The sequence below is a fragment of the Ahaetulla prasina genome, chromosome 3 (genome assembly GCF_028640845.1).
Source record: "Ahaetulla prasina isolate Xishuangbanna chromosome 3, ASM2864084v1, whole genome shotgun sequence".
Lineage (NCBI taxonomy): Eukaryota > Metazoa > Chordata > Lepidosauria > Squamata > Colubridae > Ahaetulla > Ahaetulla prasina.
Window position 1 is genome coordinate 120,094,005 of NC_080541.1, and position 26,498 is coordinate 120,120,502.

The 26,498-nt window shown below is 42.3% G+C and overlaps 2 protein-coding genes across 2 annotated transcripts; both read left to right on the forward strand.

The window, feature by feature from the left end:
- The first annotated feature begins 9,690 nt into the window (after positions 1-9,690).
- LOC131195007 (uncharacterized) lies at positions 9,691-14,561 on the forward strand. Its single transcript, XM_058176630.1, has 4 exons — positions 9,691-9,764; positions 13,752-13,889; positions 14,058-14,198; positions 14,447-14,561. The coding sequence occupies exons 1-4, from the start codon at positions 9,691-9,693 to the stop codon at positions 14,559-14,561; spliced, it is 468 nt and encodes a 155-aa protein (XP_058032613.1).
- A 1,007-nt stretch (positions 14,562-15,568) lies between these two features.
- Positions 15,569-18,192, forward strand: LOC131193884 (uncharacterized). The gene is made up of 4 exons (XM_058174283.1): positions 15,569-15,699; positions 15,869-16,009; positions 16,258-16,395; positions 16,745-18,192. The coding sequence occupies exons 1-4, from the start codon at positions 15,569-15,571 to the stop codon at positions 17,292-17,294; spliced, it is 960 nt and encodes a 319-aa protein (XP_058030266.1). The 3' UTR covers positions 17,295-18,192.
- The last annotated feature ends 8,306 nt before the right edge of the window (positions 18,193-26,498 follow it).

A 26,498-nucleotide genomic window follows, 5' to 3' on the forward strand; every position in this document is an offset into this window, starting at 1 on the left:
GTGATGACTTTGACTGCTACATATATATATCTCCAGGAGTCCAATCCTTGTGCTGAGGTGTTGAGGAGTTGAGGTGCTGAGTTGCGGAGGTTCTGAGGTGCTGAAGTGCTGAAGTGCGGAGGTGCTGAAGTGCTGAGGTTCTGAGACGCTGAAGCGCTGAGGCGCTGAAGCGTTGAGGAGCTGAGGTGCGGAGGTGCTGAAGTGTTGAGGTGCTGAAGTGCTGAGGAGCTGAAGTGCTAAGGTGCTGAGGTGCTGAAGTGCTGAATTGCGGAGGTGTTGAGGAGCTAAGTGTTGAGGTGCTGAAGTGCTGAGGTTCTGAGGTGCTGAAGTTCTGAAGTGCGGAAGTGCGGAAGTGCTGAGGTTCTGAAGTACAGAAGTGCTGAGGAGCTGAGGTGCGGAAGTGCTGAAGTGCTGAGGTGCGGAAGTGCTGAGGAGCTGAAGTGCGGAGGTGCTGAAGTGCAGAGGAGCTGAGGATCCTGGTAAGCACACACATACCTCTGGAGGGATGACCCAGCGGGTCACAGGTCACACTTCTAGAGAAAGCACTGAGATGTCATCACCCACCTGACACCAAGCCTTGATGACATGTTTGCTTTCAGTATTTAGTTTTTACTTTGAAATTGGGGGGCAGACACCTTGGTGGAAGTCTGTAAAAGTTTGTTGCTAATTCTCATTTTAAAGACAGATAAATTATAGATTAAATATAGAATACCAAGAAGACCTCTGCTATTCGTTGGTGGCTCCAATACAATGAGCTTGTTTTTCATATGAAGCTCTCATTACTATTGCAAATTTTATTGATGGGATTGTGATCTCAAGCAATCTAACAAAAAGGTACTGCCTAAACTGTGAGAAAGCAACTTGTTCAGCTACCTTTGCAGATTGGCAATTGGGAACAAAGTGAAAACATTTTTCATACACTAAATCAAAAGTTTTACCTCTAGAAATTGTTTGTGTCTGTTATGGTATGAAAGAGAAAAAAGTTCCTTGACTTAAAAGACTCTTCATGGTGAATATTCGTGGCCAGTTATATAGATCATTCCAGATAGTTTAGCAGATCCATGGTTGTATCTCCTACATAATAGAATTTACATTTTTGAAGCAAAGTTAGTGTTGATGTTTCTTGTTATAACGTGGAAAGTGAGAACTCCTGGGGAGGGATGGGCAACCAGGTGCTATCCAGGAACACTGGACTGTGTTTCCCTCAGTTATTTTATTTATTTATTTATTTAGTCAGTTATTTAGTTATTTAGTTATTTTTATTTTGTCATAATAATATACATAAGCATCACGCAAAAAGATTATATAGTATATAAACATATATATGAAGAAATATGAGGAGGTATAAGCATATATATATATATATATAAGAAGAAAAAAGAAAAATAATAGGACAGGAACGGTAGGCACGGTTGTGCTCTTATGGTCCTCTTAGGAATGGGTGAGGTCAATAGTAGAAAGTTTTTGGTTAAAGCTTTTGGGATTATGGGAAGAGACCACAGAGTCAGGTAAAGTGTTCCAAGTACTGATGATTCTGTTACAGAAGTCATATTTTCTGGAATTAGATTAAAGCGGTTAACATTAAGTCTGAATCTATTGGTTGCTCTTGTATTATTGCAATTAAAGCTGAAGTAGTCTTTAACAGGAAGGACATTACAATAGATGATTCTGTGACTTAGGTCTTGTCGAAGGCGACGGAGTTCCAAGTTTTCTAAGCCTAGGATTTCAAGTCTGGTGGGATAAGGTATTTTGTTGTTTTTAGAGGAGTGAAGAACTCTTCTTGTAAAATATTTCTGGACACATTCAATTGTACTGATATCAGAAATGTGGAGAGGGTTCCAGACAGGTGAGCTGTATTGGTCTAGTAAATGTTTTATATGCTCTGGTTAGTAGTGTAGTGTTTTGGGAAAAGAAGCTACGCAAGATTAGGTTTACAACTCTTAGAGCCTTTTTTGCTATGTAGTTGCAGTGGGCTTTGGCACTTAGATCATTTGATATGAAAACTCCAAGGTCCACTTTAGGAAAAGTTTATCATGTACTACTATAAGCATATATATATATATGGTGGTGGGATAAGGTATTTTGTTGTTTTCAGAGGGGTGAAGAACTCTTCTTGTAAAATATTTCTGGACATGTTCAATTGTATTGATGTCAGAAATGTGGTATGGGTTCCAGACAGGATTGGCCTAGCAAATGTTTTATATGCTCTGGTTAGTAGTATAGTGTTTTTGGAAAAGAAGCTACGCAAGATTAGGTTTACAACTCTTAGAGCCTTTTTTGCTATGTAGTTGCAGTGGGCTTTGGCACTTAGATCATTTGATATGAAACTCCAAGGTCTTTAACAGGGTGGGAGTCATCTGTAAGGTAATGTCCATCAAGTATGTACTTAGTGTTTGGGTTCTTTTTTCCAATATGTAAGACTGAGCATTTGCTGGTTGAGATTTGGAATTGCCAAGTTTTAGACCAAGCGGTTAGTTGATCAAGGTCTTTTTGAATGGTAGATGTATTGTCGGTGGTGTTAAATAGTTTGACATCATCAGCAAAGAGAACACAATTACTTGAGATATGGTCACAAAGATCATTGATGTATAGTATGAAGAGTGTTGGTCCAAGAACGCTGCCTTGAGGAACGCCACTCTTGACAGGAACAGGATTTGATAGAGCGTTGTCAATTTTGACCACTTGTTGTCTGTTAGACAGAAAAGCAGATATCCATTTGTGAAGGGGTCCTGAAATGCATAGGATTTTAGTTTTAGGAAAAGTTTATCATGTACTACTGAGTCAAAAGCTTTGCAGAAGTCTATGTAGATTGCATCTATTGTTTTGCCTTGATCAAGATTTGTAGTCCATATGTTTTTACGGTGGAGAAGTTGTAAGTTACATGATAATTTTTTCCTGAAACCAAATTGTTTATTAGAGAGTAGGTTGTTTGTTTCTAAGTGGAAGGTAATGGATTGATTGATGATTGATTCCATAACTTTGCAGGTGACGCAGCACAGAGAGATTGGTCTGTAATTTTCAACTAAGCTGGGGTCTCCTTTTTTGAAGATTGGGATGACTGTGGCTAATGACCAAAGTTTGGGAAGGGAACTGGTCGTGAAAGCTTTATCAAAGATAATACTTCTGCTATATTAATGGAAAGTTTTTTTAAGAAATATGCACATAGTCCATCGAGTCCAATAGATAGCGAAGGTTTCAAGTTATGAAGAGCTTTTCCAACATTATCTTCTGTGAAATCTATATTTGTTAAGTCGTCATACTCATTGCTGGTACGATTTGGGAATGTCAGATATGTGTCATCGCTGTTAACAAAAACTGAGCCAAAGAATATGTTGAAGAGGTTTGCTTTAACTGTTTTGTCATTGTATTCTTTGCCGTTAGAATCTTTTAATGGTGGGATGGATCTTGAGTCTTTAAGTTTATTGTTCACAGAATTATAAAAGGCACGATTGGAATTTGTGCGCAGAAGGTCCTCTTCTTGCTTGATGTGGTAATTTGTGCATTCATTGTTTTTTGGTTGCATATATTTCTGTAGCGGTTTTTGAAATTTGCTACATAGCCTTTTTTGTTTCTTCTCCAGAGGGATTTTTTTTTGATTGAAGCTTTTTTACTGATATGGGTAGTTTGCTTTTCCTGATCTTGGTGGTTGTTTAATGACTCTATTGATTTCAAGTAGGAAAACTCTGTAGTGGTCTTCAACAGTTATACAGGTTGCGAACAAATTTTGCCAGTCCAGAGATGAGAGATCGTTGTTTATAAGGTCATAGTTGGCTTTTTTGAAGTTGTAGTTAGGAATGCTATTGTTATGACGATTTATGTAAGAGCGTATATTGAGACGAAAGTCAATCATGCAGTGGTCGCTGTTGGAAAAGGGTTCTTTAATTTGTAGTCCATAAATTGAGTTTGTGTTGTTGCAGAAGATGAGGTCAAGGCAATTGTTGAGTCTTGTATTGTTAGTTACAAGTTGTTCGAGACCTAGGTTTGTAACAGCGTTGTATAGTGTATTATGGATTGGATCAGTTGTACATTCATTAGTTATCCAGTTAATAAGAGGTAAATTTAGGTCACCCAGGAAGAAGAGAGGATATGGGCAAGAGGTAGCACATGTTAGTAGTGAGGTTAACATATTTGCATGGGTAATGTCGTAGTCAGGGGCTCTGTAGCATAGTAAGAATCTAAGTGTGGTGTTAAGAAATAGGTCACATACAATAGTTTCAGGAAGAGAAAGTTTATGTGCAACTTGAATGTTTTTAGATTCAGTGACTTTTTGTAAAAGATAGCCACTCCACCACCTCTTTGGTTTTCACGATCTGATCGATAAACTTGATATTCTTTGTTTGAAACAATGGAGTCAGGAAGGGATGAGTTCAGCCATGTTTCACAAACAAATATGATATCAAATGTACCACTGTTTAACAAGAGGATAAATTCAGGTAATTTGTTAATAATGCTTCTTGCATTTATCAATTTGCATTTGAGATCTGTAGTGATTGGTGTTGAAGAGGTAAGGGGCATGCATACCGAGTTTGATGTTAGTTGGTTGAGGGTTGTGTACAACAGGTGGTTGTATAGGTGGTTGGATGGGTGGATGGATGTTTTGGGAGGGAAGTGTTTGGATGTTGGGTACTTGACTGTTTGTTGAGATGGTTGGTTGGATGGTTGGTTGGATGGTTGGTTGGATGGATGGTTGGATGGATGGTTGGATGGATGGTAGGGTGATGGGTACTTGATTAAATATTGGGATGGCTGGTTGATTGTTTTGGGTAATGGGGGGTTTGGAGGTGATTTTTTGATTATAGGTTTTATTTTTTATGCAATCAGCATGGTAGTCAATGTATAGATTCGATTCACCATTGTCTTGTCTTCATTTAAGTTCTGTGTGGAGTTCACGAGAACGTATCCGTTGCAGGACGTGATCTAAGTTTACTGTAGGCAGGGTTGGTTTTAGCAATTGAGTTTATAGTATAAATGAATTTACATTTGCTGTCCTCATTTATGCATATGACTCTACAATCTGGTGCTATTGATCCATCACTGTTTTTATATTCTGGTCCATCTCTGGAGACTGCAATTATTTCACATGGAGAGATGGTTGATGAATTATAATTTCCAATGATGTTGTGAATCTTAATGATATCAGTTTCATTAATGTTTTCTAATCCAAATAATATTGCATTATTTATTTTTTGTCCTCTCTCCATGGCATCTCTAATAAGTTGATTAGTAGTTATTTGTTGTTTAGGTTGTGTTGTAGTTATTTGTTGTCTAGGTTGTGTATTATGTAATGTTAGATGAGTTGGAAAGAGATTTAGATCATTTGAGTTTTCAGTGTTGTATTTGTTTTATCAATTGAAACTTTGCTCAATAACTGTTAGAATCTAAGTTTTGTCATATTGACTCAAGTTTATTCAGCTGATTCTGAAGTTTTAACATGCAAATTGATCTATTATTGATCAACCATCATTAAATAATAATAATAATAATAATAATAATAATAATAATAATAATAATAATTTTTTTTTTTCTTTTATGATGAGTGTTTCAAGCATGTTTGATATTGAAGAAATAAAAAAAGATGTTGAAGTCTGCGGAAGAAACCCAGAAGCTCCGCTGCTCTTTTGAGACTAAACTATTAGGCAGATGGGAGATGGCCTTTTCCTGCATCATTCCCAGAGTTTAAAAGGCACTCTTGAGGCAGCTGCATTTGGCTACAGCTCTGTCTTTATAACATACATAAATCATTTATTTTTAGTATGGTCTTTAGAGGCCAATGTTTTTATGGTTTAGATTTTAATTTACCAATCACATTTTTCATTATTGTGACTATTCCTCTAGATCCTTTAGGACAGAAACATTATTTATTTCCTTATCTTTTTATGTTAGTTGTGTTCAACACTTGTCCTAAAGGATCAGATTAGAAGAATATAATATAATTTAAAAATGATGTGCTATTCTAGACATTGCCTCTCAAGTCTACATTTTAATTTTTGAAATAAAAATGTCAGAGCTATTCTGCATTCTCACCTATTACCTTATCTTCTAGTTTCCGACACTGATTTTGTGATGGAAAACAATTTGTTGAGAAAATTAAGAGAAAACATGAAACGTGTTCTTACTCAAGAGGTAAGAAAAAACATTTGTTCATAGGCTGTCACAGTAAATGTGTGGTGGAACGTATAGAAATTTTAGGGAGGATGATAGGGTAGGTAGTTAGAGACAGACAGACAGACAGAATATTAATTGTGGTTTCTGTTTATCCTCAATTGCCAGTATAGGTTTTTGTTTTGGACTTTATTTTTGAAATACATTGTTAGCTTCTATTAGCAACCCAAGAAAGCCAGTTTGGTATCACGCTTAAGGCATCAGCTTGCAAACCTGACTGACATTTCTTGTCCCACTTTAGGCACAAAGCCAAGTGGGTGACCCTGGGCCAGTCACCTTCTCTTAGCCCTAGGAAGAAGGCAACACCAAATCACTTCTGAAAAACCTTGCTAAAAAAATGGCAGGGACTCGTCCAGCCAGTCCCTGAGAATCAAACACAAATAAATGGAAGGAAAGCCAAGAGAGAGACCCAGAGTCTCTATTGCACGTTGGGCAGCCCTATAAGTTGGATGAATGAATCAATGAACTTGCAGAGCTAGCTTAGGTCATTGTAAATATTGATTTAACATATTTAATAGACCAAATTGCTAATGGAAATTTTATATGACTTTAGCAGGAGTACTTTTGTTTTCTCTACTTTAAATGAAAGGGCTGTTTACATAAAAATGTTTCCTTTCTTCCCCAAGATGCTTTTTCAAGAGGAAGCAGGACTTTCTTTTTGCCTTCCTTGAAGACATTTAGATTCTCACCCAAGAAGTTTCTTCAGTTCTGGAAGAATATCAAAATCTTATTTTATTCAGTAGTGTGAATTTCCAGGCAAGAGTGCAAAGATTAGATGCCAGAGATACAGTTGGCACCTCAGATTTTAAGATGAAACTATGTTTAACATCAACCCAAGTCACTTTTAGTTTAATCACTGTCAATTTTGTTTTTGTTTTTTTAAATGGGGTATTTTGCATTGCAGGAAGAAATATCGAGACTTCCTCTTCTGTCATCTATCACTGAAGAACGGAGACATGCTGAGGTATACTTATAGCTCACCTTAGAATATATTTGTGAGAAAAATGAAAATAAATGATTTTTTCAGAAGAAAAATGAAATATATTTTATATAGTATTTATGTTCACTTTATATTTCTATTACATATATGAAGTTCATAGACACACATCCATTCAATACAAAGTATTTATTTGTAATTTCATTAAAGAATCAATTATATATGCTGATTCTTGGTTCTTCTTTACATTACTTTCACATATAATATCCAGCAAAATAAAATGTAGATGATTCATATTTTGTTGAACCATGTAATTTCCATTAACTAAAACTAGATCTTTCTTTTCCATTGAATAATCATGTTGCATCTACAGTTTCTATTTATGCTATGCCTTTAATACTTTATGATTCACTTTAATACAATTCATAGTGAATATAAAATTATTTTTGTTTTGAATTTATTGTTGAACCACAAGCTGTTTGAAGAGCAATAAAACAATGAAAACTAGATCTTTCTTTTCCATCCCAGTGTGAATAATCTTTATTGCCTGTATTGAACATCTACAGCAATAAACTGGGAGTTGCACATGTTTGTGCTCATCTTGACATGCATGATTTTAATATGCTCAAATATGCTTGTTCACAGACTCTTTTCTAAAGAAGAAGTTTCAATTAATATCTTCTTTACACTAACATGACAGAGAATTTATGAAAACAAATTCATGTAAATCTTCTCATGACCATGAAATGAAGAAAATTATCAAGCAAACATCTAAAATTCATTTTATGTTTTTCATTCTTCACAGAACTGGTTTCAGACATCCAGAAAAGCCAGGATTTAAGTTTAAAGATGTGCCTCAGGTAAGCAATCTAGCATTTGAGAATCTTTTGAGTGTACATTACTGAGAAATAGTTCAAAACATATTTCATTCCTTCATCAGGAGGGACGGATGAACAGAGAGGGCTGAGGAGTTTAACGGTTATCTATAATGATAAAATTGTTCAGCTTTGGGATAGCTTGGACCAAGATTAGGATTTTAGATGGAGACATTGTTGAGGTTATTTGGGATGAGTTTGACTCTGTGGCTCTCGAGGACGTGGACAGGTTGCTAGGTTTGCGACATGTTTATTGACCGGTTTCCTGGCTAGTGCTGGCTGCCAGTATAGCTTGGATTATAAACGCTTTCTGAAGGGTTTTCCCGCTTGAAAGAGGCGGTGGTGAAATTAAGAAGCCTTCCTGGACCCAGCTATTTTGAAACACTTCAGTCCAACCTTTGTGGCAAGGTTGTAGAGAGTGTGGTTGGCAGTGCACCTGGAGAGTCTATCTAGACCCATTCTGAACCTTACCCGCAGCACGGAGACGGCTTTGGTCGCTGGTGGATGACCTCTGAGGGCCAGGGACAGGGTTGTTCCTCTGCCTGGTCCTATTAGATCCCTCAGTGGCTTTTGATACCATCGACCATGGTATCTTGCTGTGCCGGTTGGAGGGATTGGGAGTGGGAGGCACCGTTTATCGGTGGTTCTCCTCCTATCTCTCCGACCGGTCGCAGACGGTGTTGACAGGGGGGCAGAGGTCATCCGCGAGGCGCCTCACTTGTGGGTGCCTCAGGGTCGATTCTCTCGCCTACCCTGTTCAACATCTATATGAAGCCGCTGGGTGAGGTCATCAGTGGTTTCGGGTGAGTTATCATCTGTACGCTGATGATACTCAGCTGTATTTTCCACCCCGGACCACCCCAACGAAGCGGTCAAGTGCTGTCCCGTGCCTGGAAGCTGTACGGGTCTGGATGGGGAGAAACAGACTCAAGCTCAATCCTCCAAGACGGAGTGGCTGTGATGCACCCAGCTGCACAGTCAGCTGCAGTTAGTGGCCCCAAAGGAGGTGGTTCGCAACTTGGGCGCCCTCCTGGATGGACGGCTGTCCTTGATGAACATCTGGCGGCCGTCTCCAGGAGGTTTTTACAAGTCCGCGGTCCGCCAGTTCGTCCCTTGACCGGGATGCCTTATGCACAGTCACTCACGCCTGGTTACGTCTCGCTGGATTATTGCAATGTTTCTACATGGGGCTGCCCTTGAGGTGCACCCGGAGGCTGCAGTTAGTCCAGAATGCGCTGCGCAGTAGTAACGCCGTGGCTCCCACGCAACACCACTTCGTAGTCTGCACTGGCTTCCTGTGGTCTTTCGGTGCGCTTCAAGATTTTGGTTATCACCTTAAAGCATATGGCTTAAGGATTATGAGACTGTTGTTCTTGCTAATGTAATAAATGGAAACAGTGTCTGAGTACCTTCTGTGAGCACATGAATGAACTTACAATGCCTGATTGACCTTCTAGAGCTAAAACATACTTATTTATTCAACACTCATAATAATTTGATTTTAAAGTTTTATTAATATTTTAAATATTTTAAATTTAATTTTAATCATTAGCCTTTGTAATTTCAATGTTTAATTTGTTTTTAATTGTATATATTTTGTATTTATTTTTGTACATCTAGTCCTTAGAAGCTATAAAAAATTCAATAAATAAATAAATAAATAAATAAATAAATAAGACTAATAACAATGTGAGATTAGTTTGATGATATGGAAATATGTTCCTGATTTGTGATGTTCTTCTTTCAGACAAACTGAAAGACAAAGTAGATCTGAAGAACACCATTTATATGTAAGTCTTGGCATAGTTCATCAAATCTTTGCATAATCCTATTATGCAAAGCATAATAAGCAATGGCAATGGCAGCTTGCTTTTGCTGGGTGGCTCATCCTTGCCGAGCTGTAGCCTTTGGTTCTCATGGCCATCCTCTGAACCTGGCCCTTAGATCCCCCTGATGGAGGAGGCTTCAGTCGTTCAGGAAGATGGGTGAAAACTGGGGCGAGGGAGGAGCCCGAGGAGTTTCAGTGGAGATCTGAGGACGGCCCCGGGCCTTGTTGGCTTCTCAGTGGCGCCTGGCTTCGCTTACGCCTGGCCGTGGAGCCCCGGGATTGCTGGCAGGATTTGGCGACTGCCTTCCTAGATGATGTCGGATTCGGCGATGGACCCCGCGATGGCGGGCGGAGGTGGCCTTGGCTGGCCCCGGTGTTTCAAGGACGGCCTGTTTAACATCTTTACCATCGTCCCCTCCTTCTTCCTTAGTCCACCCCTGACTATTTATAGGGGTGAACTGACTGAGCGGTTTTGTCCTCTACCCCACAAGGATCACTATTGACTGTTTCCCATCAGGACTGACAGACTGGTTGTGGTCACTGTATCATCTGTTACCATCTTGACCGCCCAGGATGGGCCTCCCCGGACTTTCTTTGTGATAACGCACTGCGGCTGACCTTCTGCCTCGAGATGCCCCTCTCATGGGTTTGGCCTCCATACTATCGAGGGCCCACCTTGAGGACGGGCTTTGGAGCCCCGAGAGGTGGCATGCTAAAATAGGAGGCTTAGGGCTTTTAATTAGCTGTTTTAAGAGATTTTTAAGGGAGTTTTAATGGGATTTTAAGGGTGGGAGAGGATTCGGTAGGGAGAGAACCCGTGAGGGATCCAGCCCTGTGCTTGTTCATACATTACATCTGGTCCAAGGCAGGGGAGGGTTCTGTTCCAGGACTAAAGGGTTGTTCAATCTGTACGGTAAGTGGGAGAGGCAGATATGGCAGGCCGAAGTGCTGGGAGCACGTCGATGTTTGACGGCGATCACGTGCCCGCCCTCAGTCCCTACCCGTTCCTCAGGCAGCCATGATCCTCAGAGCCTGGATCTGTTGATGTTATGTAATGCCCGGTCCGTCACAAAGCCCCTGATTTGTGATCTTATTCAGGGGAGTCCGGACCTTATGGGCATTACGGAGACCTGGTTGGGTCCGAGGGGTTCTCTGAGCTGTGCCTCCAGGTTTTCGAGCATTTCATCAGCCGAGGCCCAAGGTAGGGGTGGGGGTATGTTGTCATTAAGGAAGATCTAGAGCCGAGGAGGCCACTGTTCCTCAGATTGCCGAATCCTCTATGTGAGGTGGGGCCATAGGAATCAGTTGGGCTTGTTGATCGCGCATTTGGCTCCTTGCTGCGTGACCACAGCCCTGCCCGAGCTGTTGAGGTGCTTGCCTCCGTGGCGGTTGAGACCCCAGACTTATAGTCATGGGGATTTCAACTGCCATCGGCTGGCTTGTTATCGACTGCAGCTCGGGAGTTCCAGGCTTCCATGACGGCCTTGGACCTGATTCGGTAAATGATGGCCCCACGCACATGGGGGGAGGCATACTGGACCTGATTTATATCTCTGGACAGTGGTTAAATGATTTGGAATTAGATGACTTAGTAACCGAACCGATGTCATGGTCCGATCATTTCTCCTTCGACTAGACAACCGCCATCCACCATCGCAGGGAGATGGAACCTATACGGTGGTTCCGCCCAGGCGCCTGATGGACCCGAGAGGTTCCTGACGGAGCTTGGGCCATTCCCTGAGGATCTGGCCCACGCACGACTGAGGAACTAGTTGCGGCCTGGGAGCGGGCGCGGCTGGGGCCTTGGACCGTGTCGTGCCTTTGCGACCTCTGACCAGATCTCTTTGGCCCCTTGGTTCTCCGAGGCTGAGGGAGATGAAACGCCGGAGAAGACGCCTAGAGAGCACCTGGAGGTCCAGCCGCTCAAGTTGATCGACATCAGTTAGGTCCTATTCTAGGACCTACCTAGTGGCAATGAGGGAGGCGAGGCGCTCATATACCTCCACCTCATTAGGGCAGATAACCGCCTGGCTTGAGCCAGACCCGCCTCCTTCATCAGGAGGTGCGGGATGACCCGTGCAGGACGTGCTGAGGAGTTTAGTGGTTATCTATACGATAAAATCGCTCAGCTCCGGGATGGTCTGGACCAAATTGGGATGATCCAGGCGAGGGAGAGGAGACACGCCTTGTTGAGTCCATTTGGGATGAGTTTGACCCTGTGGCTCCCGAGGACGTGGACAGGCTGTTGGGAGGCTTCACGCCACTACATACTGGACCTGATTTATATCTCTGGACAGTGGTTAAATGATTTGGAATTAGATGACTTAGTAACCGAACCGATGTCATGGTCGATCATTTCCTCCTTGACTAGACTTCAACCGCCATCCACCATCGCAGGGAGATGGAACCTGTCACGGTGGTTCCGTCCCAGGCGCCTGATGGACCCGAGAGGTTCCTGACGGAGCTTGGGCCATTCCTGAGGATCTGGCCCACGCACGACTGAGGAACTAGTTGCGGCCTGGGAGCGGGCGCGGCTGGGGCCTTGGACCGTGTCGTGCCTTTGCGACCTCTGACCCGGGCGCAGATCTCATTTGGCCCCTTGGTTCTCCGAGGCTGAGGGAGATGAAACGCCGGAGAAGACGTCTAGAGAGCACCTGGAGGTCCAGCCGTTCGAAGCTGATCGGACAGTTAGTCCTATTCTGGACCTACCTAGTGGCAATGAGGGAGGCGAGGCGCTCATACCTCCACCCTCATTGCGCTGGCAGATAACCGCCCGGCCGCCCTGTTGGGTGACCCGCTCCTCCTTCATCAGGAGGTGCGGGATGACCCGATGCAGGACGTGCTGAGGAGTTTAGTGGTTATCTATACGATAAAATCGCTCAGCTCCGGGATGGTCTGGACCAAATTGGGATGATCCAGGCGAGGGAGAGGAGACACGCCTTGTTGAGTCCATTTGGGATGAGTTTGACCCTGTGGCTCCCGAGGACGTGGACAGGCTGTTGGGAGGCTTCACGCCACTACATGTTTACTGGACCCGTGTCCTTCCTGGCTGGTACTGGCCACTCAGGAGGTGACACGAGGCTGGCTCCAGGAGATTATCAACGCTTCTTTGTTGGAAGGGTTTTCCTGCCGCCTTGAAAGAGGCGGTGGTGAGACCCTCCTCAAGAAGCCTCCTGACCCAGCTATTTTGGGTAATTATCATCCAGTCTCCAACCTTCGCTTTGTTGCGAAGGTTGTAGAGAGTGCTGTGGCACAACAGCTACCCCAATACCTGGATGAAGCTGCCTATCTAGACCTGCTCCAGTCCGGCTTCCACCCGGTACAGCACGGAGACAGCTTTGGTCGCATTGGTGGATGATCTCTGGAGGGCCAGGGACAGGGGTTATTCCTCTGCCCTGGTCCTATTAGACCTCTCAGCGGCTTTTGATACCATCGACCATGGTATCCTGCTGCGCCCGGTTGGGGATTGGGAGTGGGAGGCACCGTATATCGGTGGTTCTCCTCCTATCTCTCTGACCGGTCGCAGACGGTGTTGACAGGGGGCAGAGGTCGAAGGGACCTCACTTGTGGGTGCCGCAGGGATTCTCTCGCCTTCTGTTCAACATCTATATGAAGTCCTTGCGTGACATCATCAGTGCCTTTGGGCTGACACACCAGCTGTACGCTGATGAGACTCAGCTGTACTTCTCCACCCCAGGCCACCCCAATCACGCTGTTCAAGTGCTGTCCCGTGTGGGCAGACGGGTCTGGATGGGGAGAAACAGGCTCAAGCTTAATCCTCCAAGACGGAGTGGCTGTGGATGCCGGCACCCTGATTCAGTCAGCTGCAGCCGCGGCTGACTGTTGGAGAAATAAATAAATAAATATTAAGTTCACACTTTCAAGGATGATAATTCAAGTAAAAAACCCCTAAGGGGGCTAATTTCTCTCCGGTCTTCATAATTTGCAGGAAGACAATGGAAATATCAAAACTTCTGGCAGAAAAAGAGGAGCTGGAACTAAAAATTCAGGAGCTTACAAATAAAAATATACAATTGGCCAAAGAAAAAGAAAAACTTTGTGAACAGTATGAAGAAAAGCTGAGCAGGTGAGAAAATTTTAGATAGCAACCCTGACTTTCTCTTCCTTTCTCAGCTATTTTAATTAGTTTTAATTTTAAACAAGTTTAAATAAATAAAAAACCACCAAATAATCAAATCAAATTTAAAAAAAAACCTAAGGGGGCTAATTGCACTCTGCTCTTGATATTTTACAGGAAAAATCATTCAGATGAGTCTGGGCAGCTGGAAAAACTCAGACGAGAGAATGAGAGTCTCAGCTGCAAGGTGCAGAAACACGCTGAAGAAAAAGCAGAGCTCCTACGAGAAAATAATGACCTCAAAGACGAACTTTATCGGTGAGAAATATTTAGATAGTGATCTTGACTTTTTCTTTCAAATTCAAATTTATTTATTAGATCCCTTAGGCCAGATATACCAGATAAAAGAAATATTCCATTCTTTTATATGTACTGTATGTATAACTGAATAAGAGAAGAGCAATAGGTATAATGGCATGCAAAAATAATGAGGAATGTAGGTATGCTTAGTAATTCAAGTAAAAAATGAAGTGGGCTAATATCTCTCTGGTTCTCATAATTTACAGAAAGACAACACTGATGTCATTAATGACATTAGAAAACAAAGAGCTCCAAAATAAGGCCGAGATGGTGACATTCAAAAATCTTGAACTGACGGATGAGAAAGAGGCTCAAGCTTAATCCTCCAAGACGGAGGATGCTGGGATTCTGATTCAGTCAGCTGCAGCCGCGGCTGACTGTTGGAGGCGAGTTATTGGCCCCAAAGGATAGGGTGCACAACTTAGGTGTCCTCCTGGATGAACGGCTGTCATTTGAAGATCATTTGACAGCCGTCTCCAGGGGGGCCTTCCACCAGGTTCGCCTGGTTCGGCAGTTGCGCCCCTTCCTTGATCGGGATGCCTTGTGCACGGTCACTCATGCGCGCTACCTCGCCTGGATTATTGTAATGCTCTCTACATGGGGCTTCCCTTGAAGTGTACTCGGAGGCTTCAGTTAGTCCAGAATGCAGCTGCGCGGGTGATAGAGGGAGCTCCGCGTAGCTCCCATATAACACTGCTCCTGCGCAGACTGCACTGGCTGCCTGTGGCCTTTCGAGTGCGCTTTAAGGTGCTGGTTACGACCTTTAAAGCGCTCCATGGCTTAGGGCCTGGGTACTTACGGGACCGCCTGCTGTTACCACATGCCTCCCACTGACCCGTACGCTCTCACAGAGAGGGACTTCTCAGGGTGCCGTCCGCCAAGCAATGTCGGCTGGCGGCCCTCAGGGGAAGGTCCTTCTCTGTGGGGGCTCCCACACTCTGGAACGAACTTCTCCCGGGTTTACGCCAAATACCTGACCTTCAGACATTCCGTCGCGAACTGAAGACGCATCTTTTTATTTGCGCGGGGCTGTCTTAAATTGAATTTTATCTTTTATCAATTTTTAAACGGGGTTTTTAGTATTGAAATTTTTAATTGTAGGCTAATTTAAATAAGTTTTTTAAATGGTATTTTAATTTGTATATTGTATTGTTTTATCTTGCCTGTACACCGCCCTGAGTCCTTCGGGGGAAGGGCGGTATAAAAATCGAATAAATAAATAAATAAATAAATAAATATTAAGTTCACACTTTCAAGGATGATAATTCAAGTAAAAAACCCCTAAGGGGGCTAATTTCTCTCCGGTCTTCATAATTTGCAGGAAGACAATGGAAATATCAAAACTTCTGGCAGAAAAAGAGGAGCTGGAACTAAAAATTCAGGAGCTTACAAATAAAAATATACAATTGGCCAAAGAAAAAGAAAAACTTTGTGAACAGTATGAAGAAAAGCTGAGCAGGTGAGAAAATTTTAGATAGCAACCCTGACTTTCTCTTCCTTTCTCAGCTATTTTAATTAGTTTTAATTTTAAACAAGTTTAAATAAATAAAAAACCACCAAATAATCAAATCAATTTTTTTAAAAAAACCTAAGGGGGCTAATTGCACTCTGCTCTTGATATTTTACAGGAAAAATCATTCAGATGAGTCTGGGCAGCTGGAAAAACTCAGACGAGAGAATGAGAGTCTCAGCTGCAAGGTGCAGAAACACGCTGAAGAAAAAGCAGAGCTCCTACGAGAAAATAATGACCTCAAAGACGAACTTTATCGGTGAGAAATATTTAGATAGTGATCTTGACTTTTTCTTTCAAATTCAAATTTATTTATTAGATCCCTTAGGCCAGATATACCAGATAAAAGAAATATTCCATTCTTTTATATGTACTGTATGTATAACTGAATAAGAGAAGAGCAATAGGTATAATGGCATGCAAAAATAATGAGGAATGTAGGTATGCTTAGTAATTCAAGTAAAAAATGAAGTGGGCTAATATCTCTCTGGTTCTCATAATTTACAGAAAGACAACACTGATGTCATTAATGACATTAGAAAACAAAGAGCTCCAAAATAAGGCCGAGATGGTGACATTCAAAAATCTTGAACTGACGGATGAGAAAGAGGAGCTCTGCAGAGAGTATGAAGAAAGACTGTGGAGGTGAGAAATTTGTAGATCGCCACCACTAACTTCTTGTTCCAGAATTTCATATTAGGTTCTCCTTATCTTAGAAAGCTTGGAAAACCTACATTTTCCTTACTTTAGAAAGAAATGAATGAATTACGGCTCATTATACTTTTACATATACAAATCTCAGGAGTTAGTCTCATGGAAGTGAATGGGAAGATATGTATAGGAGAGATCTTTCAACCTCCAACCCAACTACCCAACAATATTTATATACTTTGAGAGTGAGAGTTTCCTGACATCAAAGCAGTTCCCATCATTTTTAACTAAGAATGCTTTGTTGTTGGTCCAGATTCACAGCTAACATTCTGATTTTTTCCAGAGAGACACAACTGAGGAAGGGCTGCTGCACCTTATTGATGGGCAGAGACCGGATGGACCAGAGACCTGGCAGCAGTGAGTGCAAAAGAGGCGCTGTGAGTGTCTGCCAAACAAATGCAGATGTTGCAGAAAACAAGACAGAAGCGCAACAAGATAAAATGAAGCCTCAAATGGAATATAAATTAAATGAGAAATGGCTGAAAGCTTCAGTGGACAACCTCAAAATAAAAAAATCGAAGGAACCCGGGCCAAATATCCTGAGGTGGCTTCAGCAATCGCTGAAAGTCCTGAAAGAGGATTCCTCTGAACAGTACACCCTGCCAGAATGGCTTAAAGCATCCATCAGCAACCTCCCGAAGGAATGTGCTGAGGCATCCAGGGAGGATGTGAATGGTTGGCTAGAAGGATCGATAAATCATCTCCAAGAAGAAGGGCCAGAAACCTGTGATTTAGATGTGCAGGGATGGCTTGAAGCATCTATTATAGGCATTCAACACCTACTAAAGTCCAAATCAAAGTTTCGACGAAGCCAAATAAAAGGGATGGCTTGAAAAATCAATAGAGAACTTCAAGAAGCAATGTCCTGAAGGATCTGTGGTGAATATGTTAGAATGACTTCAAGGATCCTTAGAAAGCCTGTCATTTTCTGGAGAACCTAGACCAGTTCTTGAAAAATGGCTTCAACAATCCTTGAAAAACCTGCAAGAGGAAGGTCCTGATGTATCTAAACAAGACGCCCAAAAATGGGTCAAAATATCTATAAAGGATCTTGAGGAGGAAGGACCTAAAACACCACATCTAGATACTCAGGAATGGCTTGAAGCCTCTATTAAAGGCATTCGGGATCTACAGAAGTCCACGGTGGAGATGAAAAGAACTCTGAGGAATAGAATAGAATAGAATAGAATAGAATAGAATAGAATAGAATAGAATAGAATAGAATAGAATAGAATAGAATAGAATAGAATAGAATTTTGATTGGCCAAGTGTGATTGGACACACAAGGAATTTGTCTTGGTGCATATGCTCTCAGTGTACATAAAAGAAAAGATACCTTCATCAAAGTACAACACTTACAACACTTAATGATGGTCATAGGGTACAAATTTAACACTTAATGATAATCATAGGGTACAAATAAGCAATCAGGAAACAATATCAGTATAAATCCAAAGGATTACCAGCAACAAAGTTACAGTCATACAGTCATAAGTGGAAGGAGATGGATTATGGGAACGATGAGAAGATTAATAGTGCAGATTTAGTAAATAGTTTGAGAGTGTTGAGGGAATTATTAGTTTAGCAGAGTGATGGCGTTTGGGGAAAAAATGGACCTTTTTGGAGTGAGTGACATACTGTGAGTCACATGGACGATGGTATTACAGCAAGAGCTTCATAACCAATCAACACTTGTCATCAACAATTGTGGTTGTCTAGATGCTGCCTTAAGTTGGGTGGGAGGAGAAAAGAAAGAGCGGAAAGAAAAAGGAATGAAGGAGAGATTGATATGGAGGAAGAAAAAGAAAGAAGGGCCAAACAGCAAGCATGATTATGCCAAAACGCCAAGAATGGATAGACAACAGTAGAGCACAGACAAACAAAACTTTGTAAGTGAAAAGGAATCAACCAAAATCAGGAGTGCTCCCCTGATTGCAGCATTGCTAGCACAACCATGCAGCCTATGTGGAAGGGAAGGGATGCCTTATCAGGAAACCTCTCAAGACTTTAATGCCCATCAGACACTTATGGACCATAGTCTGGTCCTTGGTCTGGGCTACACAGCCAAGGCCTCAGAGTATCACCGTTGCTTGAAATGGGCTTCCCAGCAGCCGAAGAGAGATCATTGGACTTGATGGTGCGGGAGTATGAACGGATTTCCAGAAAAATGGCAGACCACAGGAACCCTTTTAGCAGTTCCAAAAAGGCTCCACACCCATTTGCACTACTCAGGTGATGCTGAGGACACAGGCAAACCTCCGAGTGGCCTCAACCACTCTGTACAGAATGCAAACGACCAGCTGTCTGCAAGGAATATCAGTCCTTCCATTTCCACCATCCAACTGGAGCTGAAGAAGCTTCTTGGATGAGAAGGGAGACGTCTTCTAAGACTTGATGTTTTCTTCTATTTAATTTGCCTTCTTGTTGTGGTCCGTCAGCAGCCTACGGAGCTGGCAACGGAGTCCGACAGCGATGAGGCTGAGGTGAGGCCAGGGCCATCGGGAAGTGAGGTGTGGACTCCAGAGCCTCCAAAACCTGATAATAGTGAGGAAGAGAAACTGGAGGAGCCTGTTCCTAATGCACGCACGAGAAGAGCTGCCAAAAGGCAAGAGCAGCTCAAGCAGAGAGGATGGCCCCTCCCATAAGGCTTAATAACAGACCAGCACCGGTGTTTCAGTTTGCCGGAAAACAACGTTGTAGCTGCGTCCTCTGCTTCGTGTGTTTGTGACTTCTGGATATTTATCAGGAAGGGCCTTTGGCAGTTTGCCTAATTGGATTTTGCCTAATTTGTGATAACTGAAGAATTTGTGTTTGGGAGGCCTTTGTTTTACTTTGAGTTGAACGATGCTGGGAATGAAGTAATTCCCAGCTCTTCGAAGAAAGTTTATTTTATCACGGACTGAGGTTGTTGCTACCTACAAGTATTTAATAAAGCCTGAAATCTCCTCATTGACTGGTCTGTTCATTGTGTTTGGATTCCCAAAGAGCCATTTATCCGGCCCCTGGGCCATTGCTTGATACTTGGTGAAAAACACACACAGAGAGACACATAAACTTATCTGATTTATCATATCAGATTTACTTTACAAAGTAAATTTACAATCAAACAAAGGAGCCACCTAAACAAATTTACTATTCAGAAGCAATTGAGCCAAGAGACCAAGATCACTGGCAAATAGGCTCTCACCAGAAATCAACTGTATCCATAAAGTATCTGGGGTGAACCAGATCTGGAAGCTTTCCAGGTGAAAAGGAACCAACCAAAATCAGGATTGCTCCTCTGACTGCAGCGTTGCTAATATAACAATGCAGCCTCTGTGGAAGGGAAGATGTGCCTTATCAGGAAAGTTCTGAGACTTCCATGCCCATCTTACAGTTATGGGTCATGGCCTGGTCTTGCCATGACCCTGGAATTTGGGTGCCAAATCTTAATTAAAACCATGAAATTGCCCTTTCAGCTCCGAGCTCTGCACTGGTTTGAGCACTCAGGGCTATATACCCAGGACCTCAGAGTATCTCCATTGCTTGAAATGGAGTTCCCAGCAGCTAAAGAATTATCACTGGACTTGATATTTCTTGTATTTAATTTGCATGCTACAGGTACTTAATAAAGCTTGAAATCTCCTTATTAACTGGTGTGTTCATTTCGTTTTGATCCTGAAAGAGCCATTTATCTGGCAACTGGCCATTGCCTGACAAACACACAGAGAGAGAGAGAGAGAGAGAGAGAGAAAATATCAGATTTATTTACTTTGAATAAAAAAGTGAATTTACAAACAAACAAAGGAGCCACCCAAACAAATTTACTATTCAGAAGCAATTATGCCAAGAGATCACTGGCAAACCAGGCTCTCACCAGAAATCAACTGTATCCATAAGGTATCTGTGGCAGACCACCAGACTGGGTCTGGTTTTGCATAGGTAGCCCAGAGCAGGCTGCAGCAATACCAAACCAGCAAGCCACACTGTGGCATATGCCAAGGATAGGAAGCTTTGCTTGCTTTTCTACCCAGTAACCTCCCTGGCTGAGCAAAGATGCTAGAGAGGAGCACAAGCCCCTTGCCACTTTGTGTGTAAGAGAAGAAGCCAGGCTCTGCTCCCTCCACGTGAAATGGAGCACATCATCTCCATGCCAGGAGCAGCCTTCCTCCCAAGACGTTCTTCTAGAAACCGGAGTTCTGAGCTGATTTGCTGATTCTACAGCAAAGAGAGCTAGTATTTGGGCACCAGCAAAGAAAGCCTTCCACTCCTTTCATTCTAGGTTAAGCTGAAAGAAAAGAGCTCGCAAAGGACCACATAATACTGTACTACACCATGTCTTATTTATTTATTTATTTATTTATTTATTTATTTATTTATTTATTTATTTATTTATTTATTTATTTATTATTTATTTATTGAATTTATATACCGCCCTTCTCCCGAAGGACTCAGGGCGGTTTACAGCCAGATAAAAACACAATTGCACAAGAATTAAAACAATTTTAAAAATCTGATTCAATTAGGCCGAAACAAAATTTTAAAACTATAATAAAACCATAATAAGCCCCTATTAAAATTACTTTAAGCCAGCCCTGCGTGGGAAAACAAAAAAGTCTTCAGCTCACGACGGAAGATCCGGAGGTCAGGGAGTTGTTGTATCCCTGGAGGCAGCTCATTCCAGAGGGCAGGTGCCCTCACAGAGAAGGCCCTCCCCTGGGGGTCGCCAGTCGACATTGTTTGACTGACGGCACCCTGAGGAGGCCCTCCCTATGGGAGCACACAGGTCGATGGGAGGCTATTGGTGGCAGCAGGCGGTCCCGTAAATAACCCGGTCCTATGCCATGGAGCAGTTTAAAGGTGATAACCAACACCTTGAATTGCACTCGGAAGACCACCAGAAGCCAATGCAGCTTGCACAGGAGAGGTGTTATATGGGAGCCTCGAGTTGCTCCCTCTATTACCCGCGCAGCCGCATTCTGGACCAGCTGGAGCCTCCGGGTGCTCTTCAAGGGGAGCCCCATGTAGAGAGCGTTGCAGTAGTCCAGGCGGGAAGTGACGAAGGCGTGAGTGACCGTGCATAAGGAATCCCGGTCTAGGAAGGGACGCAACTGGCATATCAGGCGAATCTGATAAAAAGCTCCCCTGGCGACGGTCGTCATTCTAAGGACAACCGTACATCCAGGAGGACGCCTAAGTTGCGGACCTTCTCCATAGGGGCCAATGACTCATCCCCAACAGTCAGCGATGGAATCAGCTGGCTGTACCAGGATGCCGGCATCCACAGCCACTCAGTCTTGGAAGAGTTGAGTCAAAGCCTGTTCTTCCCCATCCAGATCCGCACGGCCTCCAGACACTGGGACATCACTTCGACGGCTTCGTTGGGGTGGTTAGGGGTGGAAATGTATAGCTGAGTATCATCAGCATACAGATGGCATTGCACCCCAAAACCACAAATGATCTCACCCAGCGGCTTCATATAGATGTTGAACAGAAGAGGCGAGAGAACCGACCCCTGTGGCACCCCACACATGAGGTGCCTCGCGGCCGATCTCTGCCCTCCTGCCAACACCGTCTTACCAAATGACCTCACCTAATGATATTAAAAAGGAACAGCAACAAACCCTGGTCGCTCAGACCATGCTATTCATGTGCTTACATAGTGCTTGGAGGCTGTGAATTTAAGGATATGGAGGAACAGGTCCACCCACCTCAACCCTCTCAGTTGGGTAAGCGCTCCTTGAGAGACAGCTGCTGTGCAATTTGGATTCTGTCTGGACTCACAACTATTGCTCAAGGAGTGGCTGGTAATTGGCTTTGTACAGAGTTATCTCCTGCATCAACTGTGTCCATTCTTGGACTGAGAGGAATGCTCACAGTCTGTCACAAATTAGTCGTTTCACAGTTGGAGTCATGTAACGGGCTGTACAGCTAGTCATGCTGCATAGACTTTCTGGTTTTTCTCTCAGGCACAATACAAAGTGCTGGTTATCACTTTTCAAGCCATGAATAGCACAGAGCCAGGATACATGCCTCTCTCTGAGGGTACATGCCCATCCAACCAAGTCAGATAGGTTGGGTCCCTCCAGGCCCACTCGCTTATATATTGTTACCCAGTGAGACCTAGTTAGCACATCTTTCCCATAGCTGTCCTACCCTGTGAGAGGATTATCTATGAGATCCAGCATCGTTCTGCCATCCCGTTAATGGGTGATAAGGACACCCCAAACAGCTGGTTCTTTCCCCAATACATGGGGTAGGTTGAGACTACAGTCCAGAAGGTGTAGGGGAAGAATGATTTTGCAGGTACCATACGTTGTACAGTTTGTGGTTACTACCATTTTGTTAGTTTTTACATTTTATTGTTATGCACTGACCTGCCAGGGATGGGTATAAGATGGGTGTCCACATCAGTCTCTTAAATAAAAAGGTGTCACTACTGTGTGATCTGCTGTCCAACAAAATCGAGCTGATTCCAATAAATGAGGAATTTGCATTCGGTCTGTCAGCTGATTGGAAAGGGAAAGGGGAATAAATCTCTTCGATTGTAATAGTTTGAGCAGAACAGAAGATGATGAATGAAGGGAACTCCTGAGACCTAGCTGCATTCAAACAGCCCTTCCTTACCTGCGATGTGACCTGAGTTAGAGCCTTCAGGGAGATTCCTCCCACAATGTGGCCATTGGAAGGGGCTATGCAGATGATGTGGCACCAAATAAGGCAAAATGTAATTTTAGCTTACATCAGCAGCATTGTTTCCAAAGCATGGTTCCAGATTCTTAGAATTTAAACAGTTGAAATTGATGAAATGGAGGGAGACATAATAATACTTTTCAAATACCTGAAAGAAAATTATATCTAAAAAATCAAGACCGCTATTGTTTCAGAATACAGGACATGACATCATGGCATAAATATTAGGAATAAAAAGTCTTAATAGCAAGAGAAGCAACAGCCAGGAAGCAGAGACAAAGGCAGTTGAACTGCAAAGAATGAACTGCAACAAAATAAAAAAGATCCAAAAGAATTTAGAATTTAGAATAAAATTTATTGGCCAAGTGTCATTGGACACACAAGGAATTTGTTTTGGTGCATATGCTCTCGGTGTACATAAAAGAAAAGAAAAAGAAAAAGAAAAAAAACCTTCATCAAAGGTACATTTACAAAACAAATGATGGTCATAGGTTGCAATTTAACCCTTAGTGATAGCAACAAAAAGTTATAGTCATACAGTCATAAGTGGAAAGAGATTGGTGATGAAAACGATGAGAAGATTAATAGTAGTGTAGATTTAGTAAAATAGTTTGACATTGTTGAGGGAATTATTTGTTTAGCAGAGTGATGGCCTTCGGGAAAAAACTGTTCTTGTGTCTAGTTGTTCTGGTATGCAGTGCTCTATAGCGTCGTTTTGATGGTAGGAGTTGAAACAGCTTATGTCCAAGATGTGAGGGATCTGTAAATATTTTCACAGCCCTCTTCTTGATTCATGCAGTATACAGGTCTTCAATGGAAGGCAGGTTGGTAGCAATTATTTTTTCTACAGTTCTAATTATCCTCTGAAGTCTGTGTCTTTCTTGTTGGGTTGCAGAACCAAACCAGACAGTTATAGAGGTGCAAATGACAGACTCAATAATTCCTCTGTAGAACTGGATCAGTAGCTCTTTGGGCAGTTTGAGCTTTCTGAGTTGGCGCAGAAAGAACTGTCTTTGTTGTCCTTTTTTGATGATGTTTTTGATGTTAACTGTCCATTTTAGATCTCATGATATGATAGAACTTAGAAATTTGCAGGTTTCTACTGTTGATACTGTGTTGTCAAGTATTGTGAGAGGTGGAAGTATGGAAGGGTTTCTTCCAAAGTCTACCACCATTTCTACAGTTTTGAGTGTGTTCAGTTCCAGATTGTTACGGTCGCACCACAAGGCTAGTCGTTCGACCTCAAGTCTATATGCAGATTCGTCATTGTCTCGTATGAGACCAATCACTTTTGTGTCATCTGCGAACTTCAGTAGTTTAACAGATGGATTGTTAGAGATACAGTCATTGGTATACAGAGAGAAGAGAAGTGGGGAGAGCACACAGCCTTGGGAGGCCCCTGTGCTAATTGTACAGGTATCTGAAGTGATCCCGCTTAGCTTTACCTGCTGCTTCCTGTTTGTTAGGAAGCTTGTGATCCACTTACAAGCCTGTTCAGGTACTTGTAGCTGGTTTAGCTTAATTAGAAGAGTGTCTGAAATGATGGTATTGAATGCTGAACTAAAGTCTACAAAGAGGACCCTTACATAGGTCTTTGGAGATTCAAGATGTTGAAAGATGTAATGCAGAGCCATATTAACAGCATCATCTGTTGATCTATTTGCTCAGAATGCAAATTGCAAGGGGTCTAACAGCGGATCTGTGATGGTTTTCAAGTAGAAAAGCACTAGCCTTTCAAAGGCTTTCATGACTACAGATGTTAAAGCAACTGGTCTGTAGTCATTCAGTTCTTTGATAGTGGGCTTCTTCGGCACTGGGATGATGGTAGAGCATTTGAAGCAAGAAGGAACATAGCACATCTCTAGTGATTTGTTGAAGGTATGGGTGAAGATAGGGGCCAATTGGTCAGCACAGACTTTTAAGCAAGAAGTTATCTTGTCTAGGCCTGGAGCTTTTTCTGGTTTTTGTCTATGAAATAGGTCCTGCACTGCCTTTTCTGTGATCACTAGAGGTTGTGAACCCAATGGGATGGGGTCAGATGTAGGAGGCTTGGCTGTTGTTGGTGTGTCTGAGATGGGGGTTATGGAGATAGGTGGCTCTAGTATCCTTTCAAACCTGCAGTAAAACACGTTCAGGTCATCTGCCAGTTGTTGATTTCCTTCAGCCTGGGAGGGAGGTTTGCCATAGCCATGATATTTTTAAGAGTCTTCCACATGTTTGCTGGTTCATTTGCTGAAAACTGGTTCTTTAGCTTTTCAGAGTAGCTTCTTTTTGCTGCTCTGATCTCCCTTGTTAGTGCATTTCTGGCCTGATTGTACAGCATTTTTTTTTATTTCATTTTGTCACAACAGTGTACACAAACATTGTCATTAAAAAACATATCATGAAGAATATATATATATATACATAAGTAAAGAATATGCATCAGCTATATTAATTTGATATAATGAAGGGAACAATAGAACAGGAACGGTAGGCACTTTTGTGCTCTTATGCACGCCCCTTATAGTCCTCTTAGGAATGGGGTGAGGTCAATAGTAGACAGCTTTTGGTTGAAGATTTTGGGATTTTGAGTAGAGACTATGGAGTCAGGTAGTGAGTTCCAAGCATTAACAACTCTGTTACAGAAGTCATATTTTCTGCAATCAAGTTTGAAGCGGTTGACATTAAGCTTGAATCTATTTTTTGATCTTGTAATATTGCGATTGAAGCTGAAGTAGTCTTTTACAGGAAGGATATTGCAATAGATAATTTTGTGTGTTAAACACAGGTCATGTCGAAGTCGACGGAGTTGTAAGTTTTCTAATCCCAGGATTTCAAACCTGGTGGTATAAGGTATTTTGTTGTTTTCGAAGGAGCGAAGAACTCTTCTAGTAAAATATTTCTGTACGCGTTCTATTGTATTTATGTCAGAGATGTGGTATGGGTTCCAGACAGATGAGCTGTATTCAAGAATAGGTCTAGCAAATGTTTTGTATGCTCTAGTTAGTAGTGTAGAGTTTTTGGAAAAGAAGCTACATAAAATTAGGTTTATAACTTTTAGAGCCTTTTTTGCTATGTAGTTGCAGTGGGCTTTGGCATTAAGGTCATTTGATATGAGAACTCCAAGATCTTTGACAGATCTTTTATCACCTTTTTATCATCTTTCTTGTAGGCTTCCTTTTTGGAATGACGTAGCTGCTTAATTTTAGGTGTGAACCAAGGTTTGTTGTTACTGTATATTCGCAAGTTCTTTGTCGGTATACATAGGTCTTCACAGAAGCTGACATATGATGTTACAGTATCTGTGAGTTCATCCAGGTCTGCAGAGGTATCTTCAAAAATGTTCCAATCAGTGCAGTCAAAGCAGGCCTGCAGCTTTAATT